Genomic DNA, 26098 nt, shown 5'->3' with positions numbered 1-26098 from the left:
TCATGTGATGGAGGACAGCGGCCCTGCGTGTTATGGCTGTGTCAGTGTGACACCCGGTGTCCAGGAGTCTCCACAAAGACATGAGGAGCTGTGGAGACCAGGCAGCAGGTCATGGTGGTCTTTTATGTGGGGAAAAGGGGGCGCTGGTCCATCTTAGAAGAGCCTGATACTCTAAAACCTTCCTTCTACTGGGGCTCCTGCAGAAGTCTGTAGTAGAGCTGCCTTCTGCGGGTCTACGCGGCCTCTCTGGATCCAGGTGCGGACGCAGGGAGCCCGTGTAGCGGGGAAACGGGCGGTGAAGCGGTGTGAGGTCCGTTTGTGGAGGAGACCCCGCCTGCGAGTTCCCCCTGATCTCCAGAGGTGATGGAGGAGTCCTGGTCCGGGTCGGCCCCCCGAGCCCTCCTCCGGTCCTCCTCCTTCTTCCACTTCATGCGCCGGTTCTGGAACCAGATCTTGATGTGGCGCTCGGTGAGGCTCAGCGTGAGCGCCAGCTCCACGCGGCGCGGTCTCGAGATGTAGCGGTTGAACAGGAACTCCTTCTCGAGCTCCAGCAGCTGGGCGCGCGTGTACGCGGTCCGCGTGCGCTTGTTTTCCTCCGTGTCCGCCATGACGTAGGGTCCTGAGGACAGACAGAGGGTCAAACGAGACGGGGGACGCTCATCAGCCTTACAGCATGGAGGGAGTCAGGAAACGAGCTTATCATGGGGTGGATTTGAACTACTCCAGCTAATAGTCAGACAAATAAACGTTTATTCAGTCGTAATATTTAAACAAGTGTGTTGTTTTTAAATCATAAAACTCAGTTATAATGCAGGTTTTTTGACAATAAGGAATTAAGAGTAAATTGTTTGGAGACATTTTGCTATGGGCAAAGCTATTTCACATCTGTGTGCACGTGTGCCACATCAAACATTTATACCAGTGATCAGCTCCAAATAACACGACGCAATCAATAAGAGTTTGCATAGATTAATTAATGCGGTGTATGATATCTGAGGGGGGCAAGAAGGTATTTTACTTTGGCCTAACTGCTGACGTATGGTTTTAGAGGTCAAAGGTCGTGAGAGTCTACATATACATATACTGTATATATATATATATATAGCCTATATTTATAACCTACATATATACTCTTCATTTTCCTCTGGCAGTATTTGACTCGATGAGGAACACAGTGAACTGTACTAACTTAACTGAATTAACTCATGTAGTTTACCGGTGGGCACCAAGTTTACCCAGACATCGAAACAGCCATGCAATTAAAAAAATTACCCTAGAAATATCAAAAGAAAATTATTAAAAAATTATGAGCAAGTAAGCTCAACCTATATTAGTAATAAGGTACATATATATTACCAATATGTAATATATGTTAGTAGTATATATAGTTAGTTCGTGTTCTTGTATGTTTGCTTTTACAAATCTCAGCATCTAAAATCAACAAACTAGTCGCTCAATTTTGAAATCTAATTTAAATATTCATAGATCAGATAGTTACAGTGCTAGTCACCACTAACTGATGTGCAAGACATACAAATATAATTATTTTCCTATATTGACCCACTTCAAGGTGAAATGAAGACTACACCCGAACTTAAACAACTTAATACTAAAACTTTATAATTTAATTGTAAGTTTCCGCTAATGAAAGAATCAGCGACTTTGTATCTGCCTGTTTACTATATAAATATACAGCAAATCGTGCTTTTGGCATAATTTAATTACGTTAAACTAATAATGTTTTAGAAACTTCCACATTTTCCCACAACTGCACCTAGGCCCATGTGAAAACGTATTTTAATTTCATCTTAACGGTTTAATAACTTCTCACAACTTATTAACAAAAGTACTTAATTGATGGAGTAAAAATCCATCTACTGCGTTAGTACGTAAAACATGGGTGTAGATGATTATATTTAATTTAATCACAACAGCCATGAGCAAAAGTTCACCAAATGCACATGTAACGGATGAGGATCAAATGAAACAAGGTCCATTATTTTCTGAGGAGCTCCTCTGAAATTAGAAAAGTCTGAGAACAGTCGGCTGCATGATCATTTTACTAGAAGAAATCTTAGCAGAAAGTTTTCTCTCTCTCTCTCCGCTCGTTATAAATTACTTCATGTCCTAAAGCCATTGTAGGCCTGTGACTTGTTAACAGAATATTTTAATCAAACAAATTCCGCAACTTAATTTAAAATCCAAACATGTGGCGAAGACGTCCTGTTAGTAAAAACTGTATTTGTACTTGGAATTGTATTTTTTTCTTTATGTTTACAGGCGCTGTGGTAGATTTAGGTGTTTTAACAGCCTATTATACTCCATAGTATTTAAGCATTGATGGCTTAAGATATGAATATTTGTGAAAACGCTTTGTGGAGACAAAACCCAAATCTTTTTTGACGATAGCGCCTGATAAAAGGCAGCGCTGACTTACCAGGCCTTTTGCAAATTGACTGACAAGGTAAACTGAAACACCCAGGAACATATTGTTAGGAGCATGATGTCATTACAGGTACCAGAAAGAGTTGAATGAAACTCCCTCGACAGTGCTATGACTACGAGCAATGTTGTTAACACGTATTTGAATCTGAAGCCTTGTCTGATAAGTAGCCTAATTACAATACGGATCAAAGAAAGCTCCTGTGTGAAAGTCCCCATTCAGATTCAGTTGGTCTACACTCAGCCATTCTCCTCTATCGTGATCTCAAACAAATGACATTTCCTGATGTGCGGGGGTTTAAGGGTTTACCTGTCCACTGTCCCTTCCAGGTGTGTGAGTGAGATTTTGTAGTTTTCATCCAGGGGAAAGGGAGGTGATATCTGCTCTGTTCTCCCGTGTCTCCATAACCTGCGGTGGGCTGGAGAGGCTGCTGCTGGAGACCCTGCGGATGGTGGAGCTGAGGCACACCTGGATCCTCCCGCATGCTGGGTAGACCGTAGGCAGGGCCGATGTCAGGAAGGCTGGCCTGCTCCAAGCTTCCCATGGACGGCGGTGTGTAGACGGAGTGAACCTGCCTGCTCATGTAGAGACAGGGCGGCGGGCTGTGGCTGTAGTCCTCAGCCTGTGGCCTCTGGTAGGCACAGGACTCTTTAAAAACCTGAGAGGCGTAGTAATGATCTTCCCGATTCATGGCTGCCGAGGACCCGAGGCTGCGGGGCCGTTTGCGCGCACATGCACCGTTTCTACGGCCTGCCTCGGCGTGGACCTCCTGCTCTACCTGCCTCTGGCGCAACTGCGAGCTCCTCAAGGCTCCGCACAGGTGTGTCACTCTGTTACCATGTGACTGCAGCGCTCAAGGCACTGGTTTCAGTGTTTGCTCAAAGGCCAGACCTGTAGCCCCCTTAGTTTCCAGGATATTGTGTAGCTCGGGGGATTTTTTCAGTAAACTGAACAGGACGGCCGTCAGCGCGTAAATCAATGCCACTCTGTAAATACCGCAACGCTTAGGCGACCCGGCACCCAGCTGTGTTTGCCGCTACAGCAGTGACAGACAGGTGGATGTGTGGGACCCTGCCGCCACACAACGAGAGGGGTAAATGAGAAAAGGTTGTTTTTTTTTCTCATGTGGGACAAGAAGGGTTGTTCTCAAACGCTGTAGCCATCGACGAGCCATACAGATGTATCTCTGTCTCCACTTTGCGACTGATAAATCGATATGTATGGGCGCAAACATTGGTTGACCTGTCAGATAAGAGGCCTGGATGGAGAGACAGTTGTCTTGGAAACTCGAGAGAAAAGCTCAAACATCAGACCTATTTCCATAACCTATTTTTTTGAAACGGGCTGCACCTTTCTGACTGTTAAAATGTATCCATTACACTTCTGTAAATGCATCATTTAACACCATTTAGCGCGCTTGGGCCCACCGTCCCTGCACGAAGGGCCCTTGGCGATAACAAACGCGGAGCTGCTGCACTCTCGCCGTGTTTGCCGGCCATTAGCCTTCAGCGAGTGTGTTCGCCCCATTAAACAGCAGCTCTCGTGGTAAACTAATTAGCCTGGAGTGACCTGCGCAACTCAATTAACGTGCGTGCGCGTGGTGCTCGTCTCCACACTCACCTGCACCTGTACGCACCGTTTCGAGCCTCCCCTATAAGATAAGTGCAGTGCATCTATTCTCATGTTAAACGTACAGGGCGACGGGGCTTTTACCTCGATCGCGTGTATCAAAGGACTATTTGTTTTGACTTCTTCACAAGCAGTTATGGCTCTTTCCTCGGTATCTTAATGGGGCACTCAGCGATGCAATAAAATTCGAGTAAACCAATTCTATACAAATCACCCTCTGCACTATGGCTTAATGGTGTTTATATTTGATCATTGTTTCAAAGAGGAAGGAAACAGTTAACCGAAGCTATTCTCCACTACAGTGGATATAGACACTGTGATTCATGAAGCATGAGGGGTGTTTAACGCATTTTACCCGCGTCTCCACGCAGATTATTTCTTTCTCTTTTTTTTTTTTTTTTTTTATGCGTATAATGGCATAAGCGAGGAGTCATGAAGGTTAAATTTGTTGTAATAGACCTGTGGGTAATCGTGGCCAAAGAGAGTGACAGTTGCCACGCTTATAAAACGCTCCGGGTGTTCAACAATAAAAAGAATAAGCTTCAACACATGGAGTCAGGCCAAATGGATAGGAAAGATATAAAGAGCATTACAACACTTTTAACGCTTGAACAAATGTCCATCTGTTGTCCTAGAAAACCCTAAAAAAAAAAACCCTGCTAAAAACACGTGGAAATGCTGTAGCCCTGTATACGAGTTTAGTCACTGTGTTAGTATCATTATTATTATTGTTGTTGTTGTTTCTGATGCAGCCTACTATTGATGCAGACAACGTATTCGAGGACGCAGAGACAAGTAGGAGGGTCAGAAAAAGTTTTTTTTTTTTCTCCTTTGACAAACAAAAGCGTATCTGATTGCCGGTGTATACATGCCAAAAAGTTAGACACACGATAAAATGTGCTTACCCAGTGGCGACAGCAGCTGTGGCTTATGTAAACATTATGAGCAGTGAATAATGACAGAAGAATGGTTAGGACATTATAATTGAAATCAGAGCTCCTGTGCTCATACAAAACCATGAGTCATGTGAGAGGGGAGGGCAAAAAGCTGCTAAAGGTTTTATAGTTTAAGCTTCTCGTCAATTAATCAGATTTGAGTGGAAAATTAGAAACGAAAACACATTACATCTATTTATCTGGGCTAATGGGCGCTTAATTAATAAAAGTAGAAAATGAGTTAATGCTCAAACGTTCACAGTTAATTAATTAACAGAAGACAGTGATCCAAACTGACTCTGTGTGTGTGGGAAAACTGTCTTTTTATCAGCAGAAATAAAAAGGTTTAATGGACTCCTATAGCATGCCAGGTGAACAGGGCTGGTCTTGCAGCCTGACAGCAGCTCTTTGAGGTACTTTAGCTGATCAGAGAGCAGTTTCAGGAATGTCCACCTCTGTGCTCCCTGGACAAGGAGTGGCGTCTTTATTCATTTAGTCTGTGTCTGTTTTTGTCTCTGTCCTGTCCGTCTTCCCCGCGTCTCCAGTGTTTGTTGTCTCTGTGTCTGTTCCTTTCTTTGTCTCTGTCCTGTTTTTTATCTTTGTTATTGTGGCTGTGATGACGTTTGTGGTCTGAGTGGTCTCCAGTCCTGTGATCTCTGGGAGGTGTTCTGCTGCGGTCGCGGTTTCTGTCCTGGGACTCGCTCCTCAGGCGCCCTCTTGTGGTGGAGTGTGAGGCTCTGGGCTCGGTGATGCTCCTCTGAAGGCCGCTGGAGCGCAGAGTGTTGAGGAGGAAGCGCTTGTTGGTGGTTCGTAGGGGACACTTCAACCTGACAGAGGAGACAACAGACAAAGGTTTCAGGTGTGAATACGCCACTGCACAGAGACTCTTCCCTCTAAGGGAATCATTTCCCTTATTGTGCCCAAATAGTGAACTAGTTTGTCATTATTTGTTAGATCATCCATATCCACTGATGTATTTAAATCTTTGTCCAACCGGGTATTCAGCGGTTTTATTAACAGTGTCATGTCTTCTTATATATTATTTTATCTGATCTTGCATGTGCTGGCCTTGTATCTGATCTCCTCTGTGTTTTTATGCGATTACAGTAATAAAAGATAAGATAAGATAAGATAAGATAAGATAAGATAAGATATACAATAATCAATTGTATAATCTAATACTTTAATCTGTAAAGCAGTTGTTGTTTTTCCAAAGTCAAAGACGTTTATATCATACCGCACTGACACAGTAGTTCAAAACACATATTAACTGGAGTAATGGTTGCTGTTTTTGTTTGTTATTTTGCAAATACGTTTCTGTGACCACAATTTGTCACTGGAGTCTAAATAATCAAACAGCTTGAAAATATGGCACAGGAACTGGAAGTTCAGTCTAAACACACCAAAACGTGGCTCTGCAAGAATCAAAACTGCCCCAGTGCGAATAAAGCAGATAAGTAGCAGTTCAGTGTCCACAAATGTCAGCTGTCTGCAGGATGATCCAGATGGCATGTCAAACACAGTGCTCACCATCCCGCAGGGCCCATGGTCTCTGCTCTCACCCGAGCCCGGTCAGTCTCTTTGAGGAGCTCCTCGATCGCACGTCTAGACGGATACATCAAAAAAAAAGTGAGTCATGTGAAGGAGATGAAATGAGAAGGGGCTGAGGACAGGGACGACACAAACTCTCAAGGGGGGAGCCAACGGAAGAATAATTTAATTAAGAGACAGAAAACAGGGTGATACAGAGAGCTAGAGGAGAAGTGAATCATTAGTGAGTGAAGGAGGGACAGCGGCGGTGTCCCCGTTTGACCCGAGCTGCTGAATCAGCTCAGTCTCAGTAAAGACACTCACTGATTTAGCCGACCTTTAACCATACAGCGCCGACAGCTGATGGTATCTTTTATCGTGACAGGGTTTCCTCACAACCAATACACACACTCATCTTACAACAAAACACAACAGCTGTCAAGCAAAAATATCCGTCCCACAGACGGATGGGTGTTACGGTGTTAGAGCAACACTAGCTAGAAAGAGTCCAAAGAGCTGGATCATCATTGTCAAATGACTGAGGAAAGACAGTAAAATAGTCACTTACTTTTCCAATTCATCATCCCCCGCCATCGTATTGCGATAAATTATAATTTACAACAAAATTAATTAAGGTAATGTCGGTGAATACGGATGAATTAACAGAACAACTTTTTTTGTTTACTTCGCTGTGAGGTCCTTCAACCGTGGACCCGGAGGTTTTGGCATCCCTGACGATGCCTGATTGTTTTTTTTTTTTTAGTGAAATCCGTGACACAAGGACAAACCAAAATACAGATTAAATGTGTTCAAATGCATTAACCTTCACGTCACACCTTGACTTTAAATTTAGTGTATTTGCATATTGTTTATTAAAGCAAATAAAGTGGGAAGGAGAAAATCAGCATTGTACTAATATTTGATTAAAAAGAAACTATGACTTTGAGTTCCAATCAGCAATTTGACAACTGAAAACGTATGTGAATACTCCTCTTCCCCCCTCTTCTGTTAAATTCATATCATAGCAGTTTAAAGAAGCATCCAAGAGTCCAAAAAAGAAAGAAAATAAGATTTTTTGAGCAGGCTGTGAGAAGGCCACCCCTTTTCCTGCTCCTAATTGACAGGCCCTGGCCCCGCCCCGCCCCATTGACTGACAGCAGTGGGCGGGCTCTATTCCGCCAAAGGCACGGGGGCGTTTTCGTGCGGGTTTGCGGAACGGTCCTTTGCGGTGAATACCTGATTGAGGTACCGCAGCTAATAATCGTCCCCCCTTTTTGGGGCTGGAGTGCGCGGCGCGAAGGAGCAGCCAGAAAAGGTAATAATTACATCTGCATCTATTCACTGTCTGCAAGAACGGTGCCAGTGTGTGGCTGGGTTTGCATTGATATTGCCATAGTTGTCTGTCATAGCTTTTCCCCTTGTGGAGGGTGGGATGGAGTCAGATAGGGGCAATGATTAAAATGCTCTTGTCTAGTCAAATGCCTACGGGATGCTAGATCATGACACTGCAGCTAGGACTATGATAATGGAAAACATTGCCTTTTTTAATGAATTCAGTGTCAGATATTGTGGCATGTCTGTCTGACTGTTAGGAAAAGCAGGTTATTGCAACAGACCTTGCAGACCAGCAGCAGGCCAGTTTTATGAAGTGGCTCCCAGCCCTTGCTGGATTTTTAAGTTAAGAGATGACGAGATAAGGTTTCATGAAAATGTAGGCTAAGCCGTCAGAACCTGAGATGGGAAGTATGTGGCCAAAAACGTCATCGCACCTTATTTGTTATGAAATGTCGTTCCTAAAATCGAGGTGGTCCATGGCTTGGATTAGATTGTCAACTATGAAAAATGAGCACAGACTGTTATTTATTAATCTAGAAAGCAGTGCAATGGAAAATAACAGCATGGCCTTGGACTCTCACACCGATACACACACACATAGTGGGATTAAAAGAGAGATATTTTACAAGCATCTGCCAGTCTTCATGTGACTTGTGTAAAGGAATCTGTTGCTACAGAGTGCAACTATGTTTAAAATAGATTTAAGTGCTTTTCATAGTAGGTGCTGTAAACTGCTGCCACAGTGAAAACCTGAAGACTCTTTGCAAAATCTGTTACCTAAAAAGCTCTTGTGCATGATGTAAGTGTCTGTGTGTGTGAGATGTGGTGATGTCACAGCTTTGTTATACGAACAGAGAAGCCTTGTGTCCTTATGATTAATTCATGTCCAGCTGCGGGATAGAGACAGACGCAGCCAGTCACACACAGACAGGAGCACGTACTTAAAGGAGGCAGAAATAAGTAACTACCAGTCCGGTAGCCAAGGAGACAAGAGACAGGTTGTCACAGAAATTGGTAGCCATGGAGACGAGACGAAGAAAAAAAAAAAAAAAACAGCAAGAAAGCTACAAAAAAGGGTGGCTCTAATGATCGTCTGCGCTGTGTGACAAGCTTTCAGGCTGTACCAAGAAGGAGCAGAGCATCCTGCTGAGAGAAGTGCATCTGTTGTGTGGCTCCTCTGCATCCTTCTCTGACTACACTCTGAATGTCAAGCCCCACTGAACAGAACAGGCTCCAGGTCGTCATGGAGACAGGAGCAGACTCTGGCTGGAACAGAGGCAGGTAGTTACTCTGTCTTGGCCTGCTGTGTGCTGAGGCACGCCCTCTGCTGTTCACTGGTAGCAGCAGGCTGACAGGGGCCCTGTTAATGGAGCGGCTGAAGGTCTGAATGCCATTGGAAGTTAAAGATTGTGCAAATGATGAGTTCATACAAGTGCATCGGCTCTGGGAACACACTCTGCATGGCTCCACGTGGTGGAGTGCTATATTTCAAGACTTTGCTTTAGGCGTGTTCTCTTTCTGTTGCAGAGGAGACTGAGTGCCTCCACCGTACATGGGCCGATCCAAAAATATCAAGTTCGCTGTGGGAAATGTTTAAAGAATTGCTGCTGTTTTCTTGTGTCCTTCCTTTTTATCGCTTTCATAGGCTTTACTCCCTGTTTATTCTCTTCCATTGTCTCTTCTGTCTCATTTTTTCCTGTTCGGTGCCTCTTTCAGATTTTACATCTCATTAATCTCTTCCACCCCACTTCCTATTGCTTTCTTTTCTCCTGTGCTGGGTCCCTGGTCCTTTCTACCTCTCGCTGGCACTACTGTCCCACTCTGTTGCCTTCCCAATCCCACTTGCTGTGATCTGTGTCCTCTCTCTGCCTCAATCCCATATAATTCCCTCTCTGTGGAATTGGAAGATTGCAGCAGGCGAGAGCAAAAGAGAGATTATACGGCCAGATTAGAGCACAGGAGCAGAAATACATAATCTCAGCACACTCACTGACACACACACACACACACACACACGCAGTGCCACTTGCGGTCTCATGCAGGCACGTGGGCTCACGTGCACAAAGCATTTGCCACATGAATAAATGCACAAGCACATAATCAGACACTTGTTGTTTTTCTGAAACAGCTGTTTAACCCCCTTGCTGTGCCCTTTGACCTGCAGGGTGATGTGCCATCAGCCACTGGGGGGCATCTGTCCTCTCTGTAACCTATTCATCCTCTGAAGCTTATGGGATAGGAGTGTGTGTGCCCCTTCCCACCACTGCTGCCCCTCTGGAGTCATTTGTGCCAAAGCTGCGTTGTAGTGAAGAAGTGGAGATGGGCAGCCCAGGCTGCGAGGTGAGTGTAGCCGGGCCAGTGGAGCCACCGCTGGAGGCTCTGTGTCCTGAATGTGGACAGATCCATCGCAGCTGGGAGAACCACCTCTACAACTATCGTTTGGAAGTAGACGACGACTTGGTGTGCCACATCTGCCTGCAGCCGCTTGTGCAGCCTCTCGACACACCATGCGGACACACCTTCTGCGCCCGCTGCCTGCGTAGCTTCCTCCAGGAGAGGGACTTCTGCCCACTGGACAGGACACGCCTACAGCTACAGGCGTGCCGCAGATCCAGCATACTGGTTCACAAGCTGCTGGACAAGCTGTCTGTGTCCTGTCCTTTGACCCCAGTTTGCTCCCTCAGCATGCCACGATGTGACCTGGAGGCACATCTCAAACACAGGTAATAAAGTTTATGTATACTTGCATGAAAGTGAAAGATGTGAGCAAACAGAGGTCAAACTCTATGTATGACATATACTGTAGATGTTCTCCTAAGCTTTATTCATGTAATGCAGCTTTACTGTGAAAACACCAGTTAGTTGGTAATCATTACCGTAACCTTTTAGGCATAAGGCATTTAGCATTTTTAAGTTTGCAGGTGGGAATGTTTGCTGGTTTGCTTTTTCCTCAGTAGTTGTAAACATAATACTTTGGGGTTTTAAACGGCTGGTGAGACGCAACAAGCTGTTTTCAGACTTGGATCTGGGAAATTAGAACAGACAGTTTAATCAATTTTCTGACTTCTTATAGGCCAAACCATTTGTTTTGTAAATGGAGAATCTAAGTAAGTAGGTTAATCAATAATAAGGCAGTTAGTTGCAACTCTAGATAGCGTCACATAACTTTTAAAAACCCACACATCTTGACTGGCTTGCAGTATTTGGAAATATCATTAATCTTAGTCCAGATCAGTTAGACTATCCCCACCATCCTTAACTTTAAATGTTTCCCCCGTCCACACGCTTTGGCTTGTGGCCCATTTGGACCAGGTGCTGTGAGACCCTGAAGGGATTATTGGGCTGTAGGTCATGTGACGGGGGATTAGTGATTCCCTTCCACAGTCATGGGTTGGCTGACCAGGAGCTCCATGTTCTCATTCTGCAATCATGCTGAGCAACTTCAACACCAGAGATCTTTTCAACCATTTCTTCTGTGAGACAGCCAAGGGCAACCCTGGCCTGTGGTGAGTCAAAAACAGTGGGATGTGAGGTCAGCGGGACATGGGATGGCAAAATGGCACCTTAATCTCACTCAGATCCACTGTCTTTCCTTCTTTCTGCCTCTTTCTTGCTCTCTCTTTCTTCTTCTCTTACACATAAACCTGAGACAGTGTGTGTGTCTGTAGATTGTACGTCATAGAGATTTTTTCTATATTCTAGAGAAATATCAGGACAGAACATGTTGTAAATATGTAAAAACATAGATATAAAAGGATATAAAGGAACTATTTGTCTGTCATATATTTACATGATTGAATTCGGCCAGGCACCCTCCCTCTGGTGTTTTGACACTTGCTTATTGAGTGGTTATCCAGTGACCACCTCATTTAAGTTGAGGAGATTTTCCTTAACAAGCTCACACTGACAAGCTTTTACTAACAGGCTGATAAAGGCTTTTCTTAGTCAGCTGTTTATACAGGACGCGCTGTAGTAGACTGCCGATTTGATGCCTTTAAAGCAAGACCATACAACTTTTGCTGAAAGACGTCCACCAACGACTGACACTTACGGGTGAATGGTAAAATATAGCGCAAAAGCCGCATGAGTATAGATAAGGTCTGTTAACCTACTCTGTGACGCAGTAATATCTGTCTAAATAAAGCTATAGTATTTAACTTTTTTACTGTTTTTTAGCAGAAATATGTACAGTATATCATACCTTTCTGACCAAGACTCATTAACCTTCTCAAGGTTTAGTGATGCTCGCCCCTCTAACCATTTGGAAGACCAATTATTTCTACTTGACTGGTAAGTTCAGTAGCTTCTTACTGTAACTTCATAATGACTAATACATAGGAGCCGGACAAAGTGTGGAGGAGCCGCAGTTTCATACCATAGTTAGTCACCTTAAGGTACATAGTTATAGACCAGTCTATCTATCTATACTTATTGCTGACAGTCTCCTTGTTTAGGCCTTTGAATGAATCAGTGGAGGGATACAGGTCAACTTTGGTTACACAACAAAATACACAACAAAACACGGTTTAAGATAAATCTAACAAGGTCACAGTGAAAACCGACAAGACATTCTTTAGTAAAGATTAAATCTCCGGCCCACGTGGCTCGCTGCTCCTCTGTCCTGCAGACTTAGGTCTAAGATAGTAACAAGTGCCAAGAGCCTGCTGTCGCTGTGTGACTTTGTCAACATTGTTTATGGTGAAGATCAGGGACAGGACAGTGGACATCAGACGAACAGAGTTCAGTGCAGAGTGCAGATTGAGATTAAAATAACAATAGGCCACAAATTGATACAACACCAGTTGTTGAGTGTGTGTTTTTATGATCCTGGAGGACACAGGAGGTTTGTAGGTTTTATTAAAACATGTAAAAAAAACTCTAGTTTTATCCATTTTCTATTAACCTACAATACAAAATGTATTGTTCATGTCTCACATGTGCAGCATATAGATGTATTACACACAGTGTGCACACGGTCAGAGAAATGCACACATACGTTTATGGCTTTACAAATGTTCCCTCATGCACTTACATAACCTTTAGTGCTGCCCTACATCAAAGAACCCAAAAAGGCATATGCAGCAATGTTCTCTGGTATTTTTTCTCTGAACAGTGACAGATCAGTGTCACTGATTCAGTTGGGACCTCCTTTCCTAAAAAACGACTTTTTTACTTTACCCATCGAATCCCTCCCAGCTGCACATGACTCTGTGGAGGGGACAAACAAAGTTGGAAATTCCCAAATGAGATCAATTACGTCACATTAAATGAACTGATGCTGAACTTGATTTTCTTTACACGTCAGATGGACTAACAAACTGACGCCTGTTGCTTGGTGAAAGGTGTCCTGGGATGCGGTGTCAGCAGACGAGCGTGGATGGTCCGAGATGCGAGAGTGGGGACGAACGAGCGATGGTGACCAGCCCTCCCAGGTCTCCGCACTCCCCACAGACAGACCTGAGGGACCGCACGCCCTCCCCACCTTCTGGACCTAATAATGTCTGCAGCAATGGACCCGTATGGACAGATGATGCCGGCCTTGATAACCCTGCCTTTGAGGAGAGCACAGAGGAGGACAGTGAGTCTATCCACCGGTGTTGTCCTACAAGAAGAGATTTAGATGTTAATGAAAAGTCTAATAAGGCACATTTGCAGTGTTAATCATCTCTTCATGTCCTTCTGTCTTTAGGTGTAGTAGGGTTGGAGTGCGTGGTCCCCAGGGTGAAGCGGCCCTTGAGTAATCCCTGCATCCATCTCCTCCGCTCTTTCAGCTCTACATCTTCTGGCTGGGACTGCCCTGAGTCCCCGCCTCTCTCTGCTGAAGAGGGTATGACCTCACTTCTTCCATCATAGGACCAGATCGAGAAGATATGAGATATCAAATATCGCATATTATTTGTCTAATGTGATTTGTGTGTCCATTAGGTTGTGTGAAGTTGCCTTCTCTTCCTGAAGGAGAGATAACTGCCATAGAGGTTCACCGGGCCAACCCATATATTGAGCTGGGCATCAGCATCGTCGGGGGAAACGAGACGCCGCTCATCAACATTGTGATTCAGGAAGTGTACCGAGACGGGGTCATTGCACGAGACGGGAGGCTACTGGCCGGAGATCAGATACTGCAGGCAAGAGTCTTAGTGATTTTAGGGAACACAGTTGCCTTTACAGAGCATTCTAGCATCTTTCAGCTCACGGTTTTGGTTTTGGCTCACAGCATTACTTGTTTGATGTCACACACAAAACTCCAAATGAATGTTAACTGTGCTCTGGGTCTGCTGGACATGTAAACAGGCAGCCTTTGGCTAACACACCCACCACAGCAACATTATGAGGCAATAGCAGCTTGTTGTGGTGTTTACACTGGCCAAAAAAAATCTATTAATGAACATTCAACTTCCTTTTGGCTTCTTTCTCTCCTTAGGTGAACAATGTAGACATCAGTAACGTCCCCCACAGTTTTGCCCGCTCTACACTGGCACGCCCCTGCACCACTTTACAGCTAACTGTACTGAGGGAGCGTCGCTGTGCCTCCCGTGCCCCTCCCTCCTCCTCCTCCACCCCAGCTATGCCCCATGCCCCCTGCTCCACCCCAGAAGCCACCCCATCCAGCCCAGCCACACTGAGAATCACCCTACACAAGCGGGACTCAACAGAGCAGCTCGGCATCAAGCTGGTACGGAGGACGGATGAGTCAGGAGTGTTTGTGTTGGATCTGTTGGAGGGAGGCCTGGCAGCAAAGGATGGCAGACTGCGGAGTAACGACCGAGTGTTAGCAGTCAACGACCAGGATCTGCGCCACGGCACCCCGGAGCAGGCTGCTCAGATCATACAGGTTAATTCATGCTAGATTCTTTTTTAAATATTTTGAGCGAGAAGCAAAATATGTTATTCCAGATTCGATTCTAAAGAGCTGACTCCGACTTCCTAGGCTAGTGGAGAACGAGTCCACCTGCTGATTGGTCGACCCAGCAAACCAACTCCACCCCCACCACCAAAATCAAGCTCCACCAGAGACCTCTACTGCCTTGATCACTTTCTGCCTAACCACAGCTCTACCCCAAGTCCTGTGCCCGTCCATCTGTCCCGCACCAGCACACACAGAGTGAGGAGAAAACTTACATTTGCATTTGTATGTTTGCAAAGACAGGATGGGGTTCTGTGTCTAGGTGCATATATGTCTCTAAAATGTGAAAGTGTTGAGTTTTACAAGTCACGCACAAAAAGTTACTTAGTGACATTCAACTGTGTGTTTGTTGCATCTCTGTGAATGTTCCCAGGACCTTTCCCAGTGCGTGAGCTGTAAAGAGAAACACATAACTGTAAAGAAGGAACCTCATGAGTCTTTGGGCATGACTGTCGCAGGAGGGAGGGGCAGTAAGAGCGGGGAGCTGCCGATCTTTGTGACCAGTGTCCAACCACATGGCTGCTTGTCGAGGGATGGACGAATCAAACGAGGTGAGTTGTTTCCCAAAAGAGTTGATAATGTAGCCAGTTCAGTCAGAAGTTACAGAATGATCCTGCTACTGTCCTCAGGTGATGTCCTGCTGAGTATCAATGGGCAGGACTTGACGTACCTGAGTCACAGTGAAGCTGTGGGCACTCTGAAGGCCAGCGCTGCCTCGCCGTCAGTCCAGCTGCGAGTGCTGGAAGTCAGCATGGTGGAAGAACATGACCATGACGAGCTGCTGCCTCACACCCATGACAGTGATTTTGATGCCAATTGGTCTCCCTCGTGGGTGATGTGGCTGGGTTTACCCAGGTGAGCACACAGAACACTGCTCAGGAAAAACAGTAGTTCTAGATGAAGATGTGGTACTTCTGTCATAAATAATGACATCATTTGGTTAAAAGCTGCTGGTTGTTCCAGCTATTTTGTAAAAATGTAAAACTGATCATTAAAATTGTGTATTTTTCTCCTTCATATTCTCTGCACTTGCTATTACAGCTACTGTTCTTCTCTTCTGCCGTCTGATCAACTATGCTTCTCAAAATATTCCAGAAAATTAAAAAAAATTCAGTGAAACTATTGACATATTTTATTCATTTTTATACGTTTCACAATTCACGATAGACATTGTCGAGCTCTCCTTCAGCATGCTCTCCTGTCTTTTGTTTTTGGTTTTTGGTTTTTTTGCAGCTACCTGCACAGTAGTCATGAGATTGTACTGCGGAGGAGCCACCCCGGTAGCTGGGGCTTCAGCATCGTTGGAGGATACGAGGAGAGCCACGGCAACCAGGCGTTCTTTATCAAGACCATTGTCCTCGGCACACCTGCTTACTATGACGGCCGCCTCAAGTGAGCGATCAGTTGTTTTTCACATGACAATCTGTGGCTTATATTTGCTGTGATATAGTGGTAAATTACCAGGTAGATAATCTGTGACCTCCAGTTGGTGATAGATAAGAGTTGTTTGATGATAGGTCATGCGTACAGAGCCTAGAACAAGAAGACAAATAAAACATTTTTACTTCAGTTTCTTTTTGTTTGGAAAGCTTCAATTTATTTAAATATTCTAATTTAATGCAATCAATTGTACCTATGTATTTAACGCGAAACAGCTAATCATTAAAATTAGCTAATATTAAATCATAAAAATTCAAGCAACAGTAGACATCTAGACTTCAAGTAGAACAATGTCCATGGGTAATGGTCTGTCTCTTCATTTTCATACTATGCTTCATAGACGTGGCTGTTCTTGCTGCGTCAACACTATCTTATCATGATGCAAGCAGCTAGCAATAAACCACAATTAACTCTGTTTGACCACATCTTTATACACATAGAAGTCAGAAGGACTGACATTTGTTATAAGTTAAAAAAAAGAGGTAAACTCTGATCTGATCTGATCCTAGTAATAAGTATTAGCTGTGTAGCCAAGGCGTCATGATACTCGTCACAGAGCCTCATTGTTGTGTAAAAACCAGTGAGTCACTCATTGCTTTCTGATATGCTATTTCATTAGGATGAGCATAGTGTTACTGTGGGTTAATTCTACATACCAGTACACGATTGGCATATTGCTAAGTGCGTGTGTAGCTTATTGCCATAAATACTCAATGGAGTAGTGTAAAAATAACCTCCAGCAAATACATTATTTACTACTGTTAGTCAAAACTGCAGTGCCTAGGTGTTGTGGAGAATTATTTAGCCTGTTATAAAAATGAAAATACATTGACCACATTTTTAAGAATGTATTTCTTCTGTACTAAATGGATGTAAAGACAGGAACATAGAGCTGGAAAATAATTAGAGATGGTTTATTTCTTTAATTAAACAAATGATGATGGTGTATTATTCAACAGATCATTTTGTTCTTTTCATGATAATTATTCATGTTTACATTTAATTTTATCGTCATCATCCTGTTCTTATATGTCCTGTGTAAACTGTTAACACAGTCTTCCAGTTCTTTGGCACGTTACTCCAAACTGTCATCTCCTGTTTATATTCCAGGTGTGGTGACATGATTGTGGCAGTCAATGGTCTTTCAACAGCAGGAATGAGCCACTCTGCTCTCGTGCCCATGCTGAAGGAGCAGCGCAGCCGGGTTGCACTCACCGTGGTCTCGTGGCCTGGCAGCCTGGTATAACCGGGCCAGATGATAAGCAGACTGCCCACCACACTGAGTCCTCCCAGAATGTTCTATATTGGGAACAACCTTGGCCAAAGTGAACTGGTACACGCTACTGTACATCGCTCCATACTGGGCTTAAAACAGGACCAAAAGCAGTGATCCCAGCAGGACCTCGTCTGTCCGGACCAGGTGGGAACTGATCCAGATTGTGCCACGTCACTCGACAGTCTGCACTCACAAACACACTGCTGTGTTCATATGGTCATGTTGTCTTCACTCCCACAGGAAGAATTTTACTGCAACTGCTAACAGGCGATCTGTACTGTATTCACCTCACCAGGCAGTTGTAAAATCCAGGGCTGTATTCAGATGGATGCATCGTTGCAGGTAGAGATAGAAAATTTAAAATAATGTAGCCTGTGATCCTCCTGTCATTTAGGATAATGACCTGTAATCACTTTAATCAAGATGTTCTGCAACACCAGCGCTGTATCCAGCTGAATAAGCCTCAGGCCTTATTAGAAACCCTGCCGCACCCTGGGGGCTCAACTGCCCTGAGGCCTCATCACTATGACAACCAGCTGTCCCGTCAGCTGGAGTTTTATACATGTGTGAATGTGCGTTTTGTTTGTATAATAAACATTTCTGTCAAAGGATTAATGGCTCTACAAACTACTTGGTTTTACACACGGTTTATATGAGCAAGAGGCAGTTTAATAATAACTGTACACTGAAACAGGCATAAAGACTGCTGTATTAATGAGGCTTTATTTTTATATTCAAAAAAAAGAAAGTACAACAGAAATATACAGTTGTTCACCATTAACGAACACACCCAAGCAGATATTTATATAACGCAGCCTCAAGATTTGTTCTCATCTAATGTTGTATTGCACAGCTTTGCAGCAAGCTTGTTGGTGTCCACTTGATTGGCTGCAGCTGTCACCCTGACCCGCTGTGCCATTTGCCAGGGCTGTTTCTTTCTAGGATGCAATTTCTGGAATGGGAACAGGACACCTTATGCAATATAAAGACAAGATAGAGGGAAGAATATTCCCATGTCCATTATAAAATAACAAAAAAAGGTTGACAAGGACATTTTACCTTCCGTTTCTTCTTTTCAGGGTCATGCACCACACCATGTCGCCACAGGCTTTCCTGATTAACAATCAGACCGGTTACCAACAACACTAACAGCAATGTAACACTTCATGCAAACTTCATGCTTAGTGCCATCAAGCCATGTGTGCATTTTCAAATGTATTCATAATATTTTTATAATAGTATAGTATTAAGAAAAAAAAAAAAAAAAAAAAACACATTCAGTTAGTCAGCATAAGCTAGACCTTAAATACAGCAAGGTTTAGCTTATCTTGAGTACGTTTGACATTATTACTAAAAACGTTGCTTGTGGCTTTTAAAGTGTGTTTAATGCTACAAAATAATTGCATTCACTTTCTGTTGTACAAATTTTAAATTTCAAAACTTTCAAGTAAATCCAAGCCATCACAATAGCATGATGTTACTAGTTTGATCAAGTTAGTTTTGGTTTTTACCTTCATGGCAAAGCTCTTCCCACAGCCATCATAGGCGCAGCTAAAGGGCTTCTTGCCCTCGTGGTCTCCCAGTATGTGACTCTCCAAGTTGAAGCGACGCGTGAACTTTTTATCACATCCTTCTCTGGGACATGACAACATCCTCTTTTCCCCAGAGTGGACACGCAGCTCATGCTGATGCAAGAACCGGGTGTTGTTAAATTGCTTTTTGCACTCTCCGCACGGCAACTTCCCTGCAGACACAGAAGACCGAGACACTCAGTGTAATAAATGTGTACACATGCTGCTTGTCTGAATAACACTATGTGGTGAGAAGTCCTTCCCTGCACTGCAGACATACCTTTATGTTTTTTTCTGTGCTTCAGATATTCTGTCCATGTCTTTCCCTGGAAGGAACATTCTTCAGTCTCACAAGGGTACCCTGCAGCAGAGAGTAACAAGGGTTTTTAACTTGAAAAAACAGTATTAAGAACAATTGAAAACAGATTACTAACCTTTATGTACTTTCTCATGATGCTTCAGTTTTCCATGTGAGGGAAATTCCTTTGCACAGCCACTGAAAGAACATCTATGTGAAGAGACAAAGTTCAAATTTGGCCAAACACAGACAAAGTGCTTATTCTGCTTATTCTCATGCCAGATACGTAGCTACTTACTGAAACGACTGAAGCTCTTGATGGTCATGTTTATGGGCTTTAAGTTGGTTCTTCTTGTTGAAATCCTTTCCACAGCCCTGATGGGTGCACTAAGAACAGCAGTAGGAGTAAAATCAAACCAGTACATCTCTACATACTCATGACAAAACACAGCTAAAAGGAATACAAGAAACGTATTGTACTTGATATCGCTTCTCCTGGTGGTGATGCACTCGTGCCATGTGGTTCTTCATGCTGGCATTTGTGACAAAGGCCTCAGAGCACCCGTCAGCCAGACACCTGCAGTTACAGTTCAGTCGAAGGCTGCATGAGAAACACTTTACATTCTACAGCACTTCCCATTTCAAAAAAGGACATATGGTGGCTTACTTGTGTGGCTTTTCCCCACTGTGACTGATCTCATGTCTGGTGAGTTGATAACGGGTGCAAAAGCTCTTGTCACAGTTCTCACAGGAGAATGGTTTCTGAAGTTAAGGAATCATTTGACATAAACCCAACAACAGTGGATATGATTAGTCAAGTCCCTGATTGTTAACATAGGTGGTTGTGCATTTCCATTTGTTCACTTTGGTTTCTAGCTGTGCAGAGCCACTTACCAATCCCGTGTGTTTGCAAAGATGAGCCTCAAGCTTCCATGACTTACTGAACGTAGCTTTACAATCAAAAAAAGAGCAAACATAACTTTTTTGACTTTGCAACCTCTCCCCCATCTTTAATCAGATGTCAGATGTGGTGTTGTGGTCACAGACAAAAACGTGTAACAAGACAGCAGGACACTAACCTACCAGCTCCTGCTCAGCTGTGCCCAGTTTATTTTATTGGACTGTACCAATGGGAGGATAAAGTGGGGGTGCCCTGCCTCACTGAAATAGAAGAATAGAAAGATTATAAGCTATTTCTACTGCAACAACCTTACCAATTTTCTAATCCTTAATTGTGTATGCTCAATAGGCACCTGCAGTGCAGGATTGTAGTGCAGGTGATCCAGACTGAAAGATGGAAGAAAATGATTGTGGCCCCTGAGTTTAACTATAATCCTACTGATACTCAAGCTATAAATGTCAATGACTCTTTCCTACCAATTGATTGATACAGGCTTTAAAAATGTCACGCAGGCTCCTGGCAGTATGTGTCCCTATCTGCCGATCTGCTGTGTGTGTCGTCCACCAGCCGGAGAGAGGCGACAGTCTGTCTCCAATAATCACACACGCATTAGAATTTACTGTTCTAATCTTAATCTTATCACTCCTCCAATACTGTTTTCTGATAGGTGTGATTTATTGTTGTTGGAATCAGAGAGATTATATAACCTACAATCCTCAAACTAGATGTACTGAGTCTTTAGAGGGAGGCGGTGTACGTCTTGAAAGTGTAAATTACACATTGTTTACACCCACTTATATTTGGTTTGGTATGACGGGTACTCATGGTAATGTTAACCAGTATTAGCAAACTCTCCACATGTGCTACTCTTAGATTGGTTTAGTTATTTAGTGACAATTAGTATTTAGTCTCACTTTACCTGTGCAGTCCTCATAACAAGTGGCCTAACAAAGCCCAACTAAAGAAGACTATTAAAATCCTCTCTATTCACATTTCTCCCCATTTAAGAGAACAATTGGCAGGTGTGCAGTTTTCTTTATGAATTCAACTTCTCATTTGTAATAGAACAAAAATTCTATTTTCTCCTCCAAAGGTTATATACTGACCATTTGAGTGAAAAAATGAAGGTTTCAGAGAACAAACTCAGAGAACCTGACAATTCACCAACACTATCTGCTTGTCTAAACATGAGAGATCACCCTCAGTGCCCATGCCTTGCTCTCATGTGAAACCTTTGACTGACTTCGGTGAATAAGGCCTATTGAGGGCCTGTCGGGCGTTACCGAGTGCCCTCCCACGCTTCAGGTGAGCATGCATGGGTCACCGTTATCAGCCTCCTCCTCCCCTTTTCATCCGGTCCCCCCACCTCCTCCTCTTCAGCTGTCAGGACCAGGATCAATACAGCTGGCCCAATATCCACATATATGACCGTACCTCCCCCCATCTGTGATAACCACGCACTCTATCACCCCACCCATCACACACAGAGATACAGCATGTACGCTGCTTGGCCTGAGGAGGGATTTCCTTGTGCCCTTGTCAGACCGTCAGGCCTACACACATGATGTGGACACACACTGTCACACCCACTCTTGCATCACAGTCACAAACATTACCCCCCTGACCACAGAGGTCATTTATTCTTTAATATGTGGAAGGGATGGTAATAAATACAACGTTTTAAAGGGCTGGTTCAACCAAATTACAAAAAAAAAACAAAACAAAACAAAAAAATAACAAAATAACAAAACATACTCTATATGTTATATTTCTTTTTTCTTTTTTTTAAATTTTACCCAAGTCAATGGAAATGAATGGAATCACAGCACCATGTTGGACATAACTTAAATACATTACATTTACCAATGTAATGTATTTAAAGGGTTAGTTCACAATTTTTAGATTATAAATTATATTTTTTAGACATTGTAATTTATTTGCATTAGTTGTGTTTCTACAGCAATATTTTCATTTTGTGCTAATTAATTGCACCAAATTTCAGGGAAATTCTGTCCTATTACATTTATGGAGATGTCATAGTGTCAAGAGGTGCTCAACAAATGGGCACACTTACATTAATTAGTTTCAAGTTACTTTTCGAATTAAGATTTTAGACCTATGGATAGCCAACAAAATACAAAGAACATTATAATCCACTACTACACTGAACACATTTGATCTATGAATAGAAAAAATAATAAGATTAATTTAAGCCCCCTCATAGAACACTGAAATAATCTACTGCACATTTGTCTAATAATAAACAGTAAATGTTTTAAATTCAGAATCTGTACTAAATTATTTTAAATGTGCTTGGCTTTTTTAGACATATCAGATAACATACAATGATTTCTATATTCAAATTCCAGTTTATTATGAAGTATGCAGAATGATGAACCATCTACAAGAAACAAAAACAAACAGGATTGTATGAAAAGGGTCAGCAGAATGACTAAACAAATGCATGTTGTAGTCCCGTAGAATTAATAATAATAATTATTGTTACTACAGGGAACATTTATTTATAAGTCTACAATAACAGACAACATTTTTTTCAAAGAAACAATTTCTTCTTCCTTCATACAGAGGGGGTCCTTGATTGTTTAAACACCAAATATAAAACTAGTTTCCTAAACACTTTAATGCTCTCAGCTCCTCAAGACAGGTATAAAACCCTGAGACAACATGGCTTCTAAATTGAGTGATCCCACCCTGATCCAGGTGAGGTTGGAAATAATTGTGAAATTTTATATTACACATTTCCACACAGAATTCCTCTTGCATCAGTGGTGCAAGCCCGTGCGTGCCCATGTCTAATTATCTACTGTTTGTGTATGTGTGTGTGTGTGTGGTTAATATGTAACACCACAGGTCGATACAGCTGCTCTGAGCTGCTGGCCGGGCTGTCAGACTCAATCTGTGTGTGTCAAACGTGTGTGATTAAAGAGTTCATAGTGCTCCACAGCTTTTATCCACAAGCCTCGTCTTTCTACCCTCCTCCCGCTCTGTTTACTTTTCGTTCCTTCAATCAGTAACTTCCATGAGTCAGTGCCACACATGACACTGTGTTGTATCTGTGAGAACACGCGCACAAAGGACCTACTGTACATGTATGGGTGGGATGAATTTCATGTTATACTGTAGGAAGAAAACATCCAACACTGGAGGTTCTTAAAACAGAAAAAGTGAAGGAGAGAGAACGCAGCAGGAACAAATGATTAATAACTTTCAATCTTTTTTCAATTAGTTCAACTAATATGTAAAAGCCCCCTCATTCCAACAAGATATGAGGGTACATATAAAAATGTACATATAAAGGCTTGGTTTCTATTATCTAAATACTCCCAGGAGAATCCAGACCTTGCCAATCAATACCAAAAGCTTTGGCTGCCAACCTCTTCATTGATTGATTGCATTTTATTTTTACCTTGTTTAATCACTTCAGGTTGTTGGATACTTATTACTCTGTCCTGATAAGACCTGTGTCTAAATTCCCTGACCTCAGGCCTACAGGGCTACGAAGGTGAAGAATGACAACCTTTGTTGGTTATTCTAGGATTATTAAACCAAAGTCCATGTTTAACTTTTCTTACTCAAGAAAAATCTAATTTATCTACACAAATGAAAAATACTCTCAGGAATGAATATCTTTCTGTCTCTCTCTCTGACAAACACATTCAGTTGATCCTGTCCTCTGCTGGGCCTATCTCTGTAAACTGGTACTAATTCGTGTAAATATTGGGTAGAGTTCTGAGGTGGGATGAGATAACCTATTTGTCACATAACCAGCCAGCCATTCAGCCTCCACTGATCAAACAGCATATCAAGTGCTCCACACACACACAGTGCTGCAACATCATGACAAGCAGTTCATACACACATTCACAATCACCTTTAAAATAGTGAAGAACTATAAACATTTGTGAAACCTCTTTGTGTTTTTGTACATCCAGCCATGACAAAAAACTGGACTGCTTTAAACAGTTCAGACAGCTGATTGCTCAAATAATACATACAAAATACACGATCATATATACTATATGATAATGATCCAGACTTTAACATTTTAACCGGTCAAAACTATAGATGATATTTCTTGGTTATTAGCATCTAGTATTATGATTTTTACTCTGATCTGCACTGGAAAGCTCTGTTCTTAAAAAGTGTGTACTATGAAAATAAAATTACCCTTACAACACAATACAGCCAGTGTTAGGAAACTATTAAAACCACTGATTCAATGTAAATATAAACATTTGTGAACATTTACTTTAAAGACATCATTTAAAATTATTCCGTCAGTAAATAATAATAATGCAAAAAGACTTTATCACCTCAGTGGATGAGAATTTTTTTTAATTAACTATTATTGTGAGAAAAGCGTTTTTTCTCGAGGTCTGTAAGGAAAATCAAGAGGGTTGCCATAAAAAATAGTCAACATGGATTGTATTAGGTAACTGCTGAATCATGGTCTATGTAAAGCTTGGCATAAAATTTGGATTAGTAGTCGGTGGCACTGTGGTTACAATATTAATATTATTATATCTGACATATGAGAATTAGGTACAATAATGGATATATATTAATTCTACATTAACAGCTGGTTCATATTGTTAACAGACGCCTCTGTTCAGCACATGTCCTGGTGCACACTGCCACCTATTGCACTAACAAGGTAAAAACTACAAGCTCCAGTGTCTTCTACAGAGATAAAACTATTCTGTTTGATGACAAATATATTGTTTTCTTGTTTCAAATCTTTACCAAAGTTAAATGATCACAGTAAGTGAAATACTCAACCCCAAAGAGTTCATATTGTTTCAGCTACCACACTCAATGAGATATAAAATTTAATTAACTCATTTCTCAAGGGTCAGGTGACTGTGACATTTCAATCACCTGCACTGCCACACAGGTACATTTGGTTCTTCTGAATTTAAATGCTCTGACTGAACATCTGCCTGTCACTTAAGATTTTTCAACAGTAAAACCTGTCTATCAGCCTACTTAGATAAAATTGGAAGGATTTATGTAAACTACAAGAGACTCTACTTTGAAAGTTGACCCATGTAAAATGAATTACATCGTGCATGCTTTATATTTTTATTTTCCTTCATGTAATTAGATTTAAGAGAAAAAAAAAGAGTATTCTAATGAGTACAACAAAAACGCACCTGTTGATGCATTATGTACTACACATCAGCAAACACACTTTGATAGAAACAGCACAGAAGCTACTACGTACATTAATTCTGTTCTATTTAAGTAGTGCCTCATAAAAAATAAAAGAAGGGGCAATTGAGCAATTAATTATACTGTATTTCTTACATTTAGTCATTTGGTAAATGCCTTTATCCAAGGTAACTTACAAGTGGGATCCAAGGTAGGCCTAAGTGTAAGGAAGTCTTTCCAAAAGACAACTACAGCAGTTTGGACAGGGCCAGGACCCTGGTCTCTACACTACCCAGCCGCTTCCTATTGTCAAACTGATTGTATAAAGCAACTTTACATCAACATGATAGAGAATTTCCTATAACAAATGCAAGAGAAGACAGCATTGTTTCTACTCAACAATGAAGTCTAACCACTAACTTAGTGTGTAAAACTTTGTTCAAGAACAGAAATGCTGTCAACGCAACTATGATACTTCATAAGTGTAGGTACACGGGGGAAATGCTTGTGACATGTGTGCCAGTCACTCTCAGATCGCCGGTGAAATTAAATGCTCTTTTTTTTTCATTAAAGCAATCAACGGAGGAGAATCATCACTGAGTGACAGCTCATCATGACACCTATCTCAGCATTATGCAGAACAAACCACAACATGACAAGCAGC

General features: G+C 42.3%; 4 protein-coding genes across 5 annotated transcripts; 1 reads left to right on the top strand and 3 right to left on the bottom strand.

Moving 5' to 3' along the window:
• Nucleotides 1–45: 45 nt before the first annotated feature.
• On the bottom strand, nt 46–3250 carry pdx1 (pancreatic and duodenal homeobox 1). Its single transcript, XM_026361866.1, has 2 exons — nt 2753–3250; nt 46–619 (listed from the first exon to the last, which is right to left on the bottom strand). The coding sequence occupies exons 1-2, from the start codon at nt 3132–3134 to the stop codon at nt 234–236; spliced, it is 768 nt and encodes a 255-aa protein (XP_026217651.1). The 5' UTR covers nt 3135–3250; the 3' UTR covers nt 46–233.
• A 1205-nt stretch (nt 3251–4455) lies between these two features.
• Nucleotides 4456–7238, bottom strand: si:ch211-140b10.6 (protein POLR1D). Its single transcript, XM_026361371.1, has 3 exons — nt 7106–7238; nt 6538–6612; nt 4456–5834 (listed from the first exon to the last, which is right to left on the bottom strand). The coding sequence occupies exons 1-3, from the start codon at nt 7129–7131 to the stop codon at nt 5492–5494; spliced, it is 444 nt and encodes a 147-aa protein (XP_026217156.1). The 5' UTR covers nt 7132–7238; the 3' UTR covers nt 4456–5491.
• Nucleotides 7239–7742: 504 nt separating this feature from the next.
• Nucleotides 7743–18089, top strand: lnx2a (ligand of numb-protein X 2a). 2 transcript variants are annotated; one of them, XM_026364367.1, is made up of 11 exons: nt 7743–7852; nt 10037–10595; nt 13215–13450; nt 13562–13699; nt 13798–13997; nt 14294–14704; nt 14801–14974; nt 15150–15327; nt 15406–15631; nt 16010–16168; nt 17327–18089. In XM_026364367.1, exons 2-11 carry the CDS (start codon nt 10192–10194, stop codon nt 17460–17462), a joined length of 2262 nt encoding a protein of 753 aa, XP_026220152.1. In that variant the 5' UTR covers nt 7743–7852; nt 10037–10191; the 3' UTR covers nt 17463–18089. The 2 variants fall into 2 exon arrangements, with proteins under 2 accessions (XP_026220152.1, XP_026220153.1); XM_026364368.1 differs by lacking the exons at nt 7743–7852; nt 10037–10595 and adding an exon at nt 11322–11378 and having other exon boundaries at nt 13178–13450.
• A 112-nt stretch (nt 18090–18201) lies between these two features.
• On the bottom strand, nt 18202–20434 carry gtf3ab (general transcription factor IIIA, b). Its single transcript, XM_026363310.1, has 9 exons — nt 20256–20434; nt 20029–20123; nt 19842–19938; nt 19660–19748; nt 19498–19571; nt 19344–19424; nt 19004–19236; nt 18552–18605; nt 18202–18444 (listed from the first exon to the last, which is right to left on the bottom strand). Exons 1-9 carry the CDS (start codon nt 20367–20369, stop codon nt 18310–18312), a joined length of 972 nt encoding a protein of 323 aa, XP_026219095.1. The 5' UTR covers nt 20370–20434; the 3' UTR covers nt 18202–18309.
• Between the last annotated feature and the right edge of the window lie 5664 nt (nt 20435–26098).

Source organism: Anabas testudineus, chromosome 2 (assembly GCF_900324465.2).
Source record: "Anabas testudineus chromosome 2, fAnaTes1.2, whole genome shotgun sequence".
In the NCBI taxonomy this organism is placed as follows: domain Eukaryota; kingdom Metazoa; phylum Chordata; class Actinopteri; order Anabantiformes; family Anabantidae; genus Anabas; species Anabas testudineus.
The sequence above is the reverse complement of the archived record's forward strand: the minus strand, read 5'-3'. Positions and strand labels throughout refer to the sequence as shown.

Excerpts from the sequence above, each read along its gene's own strand:
- pdx1 (XM_026361866.1), bottom strand. The coding sequence starts at position 3,134 with ATGAATCGGGAAGATCATTACTACGCCTCTCAGGTTTTTAAAGAGTCC. Across the intron at positions 620-2,752 it reads CTGGAAGGGACAGTGGACAG|GACCCTACGTCATGGCGGAC; the intron begins GTAAACCCTTAA and ends GTCTGTCCTCAG.
- si:ch211-140b10.6 (XM_026361371.1), bottom strand. The coding sequence starts at position 7,131 with ATGGCGGGGGATGATGAATTGGAAAA. Across the intron at positions 6,613-7,105 it reads GGGGATGATGAATTGGAAAA|ACGTGCGATCGAGGAGCTCC; the intron begins GTAAGTGACTAT and ends GTATCCGTCTAG. Across the intron at positions 5,835-6,537 it reads ACCATGGGCCCTGCGGGATG|GTTGAAGTGTCCCCTACGAA; the intron begins GTGAGCACTGTG and ends CTCCTCTGTCAG.
- lnx2a (XM_026364367.1), top strand. The coding sequence starts at position 10,192 with ATGGGCAGCCCAGGCTGCGAGGTGAGTGTAGCCGGGCCAGTGGAGCCA. Across the intron at positions 14,705-14,800 it reads AGGCTGCTCAGATCATACAG|GCTAGTGGAGAACGAGTCCA; the intron begins GTTAATTCATGC and ends CCGACTTCCTAG. Across the intron at positions 15,328-15,405 it reads GGATGGACGAATCAAACGAG|GTGATGTCCTGCTGAGTATC; the intron begins GTGAGTTGTTTC and ends TACTGTCCTCAG.
- gtf3ab (XM_026363310.1), bottom strand. The coding sequence starts at position 20,369 with ATGGGGGAGAGGTTGCAAAGTCAAAAAAGTTATGTTTGCTCTTTTTTT. Across the intron at positions 19,425-19,497 it reads TCATGAGAAAGTACATAAAG|GGTACCCTTGTGAGACTGAA; the intron begins GTTAGTAATCTG and ends TCTCTGCTGCAG. Across the intron at positions 19,237-19,343 it reads GCACAGAAAAAAACATAAAG|GGAAGTTGCCGTGCGGAGAG; the intron begins GTATGTCTGCAG and ends CTGTGTCTGCAG.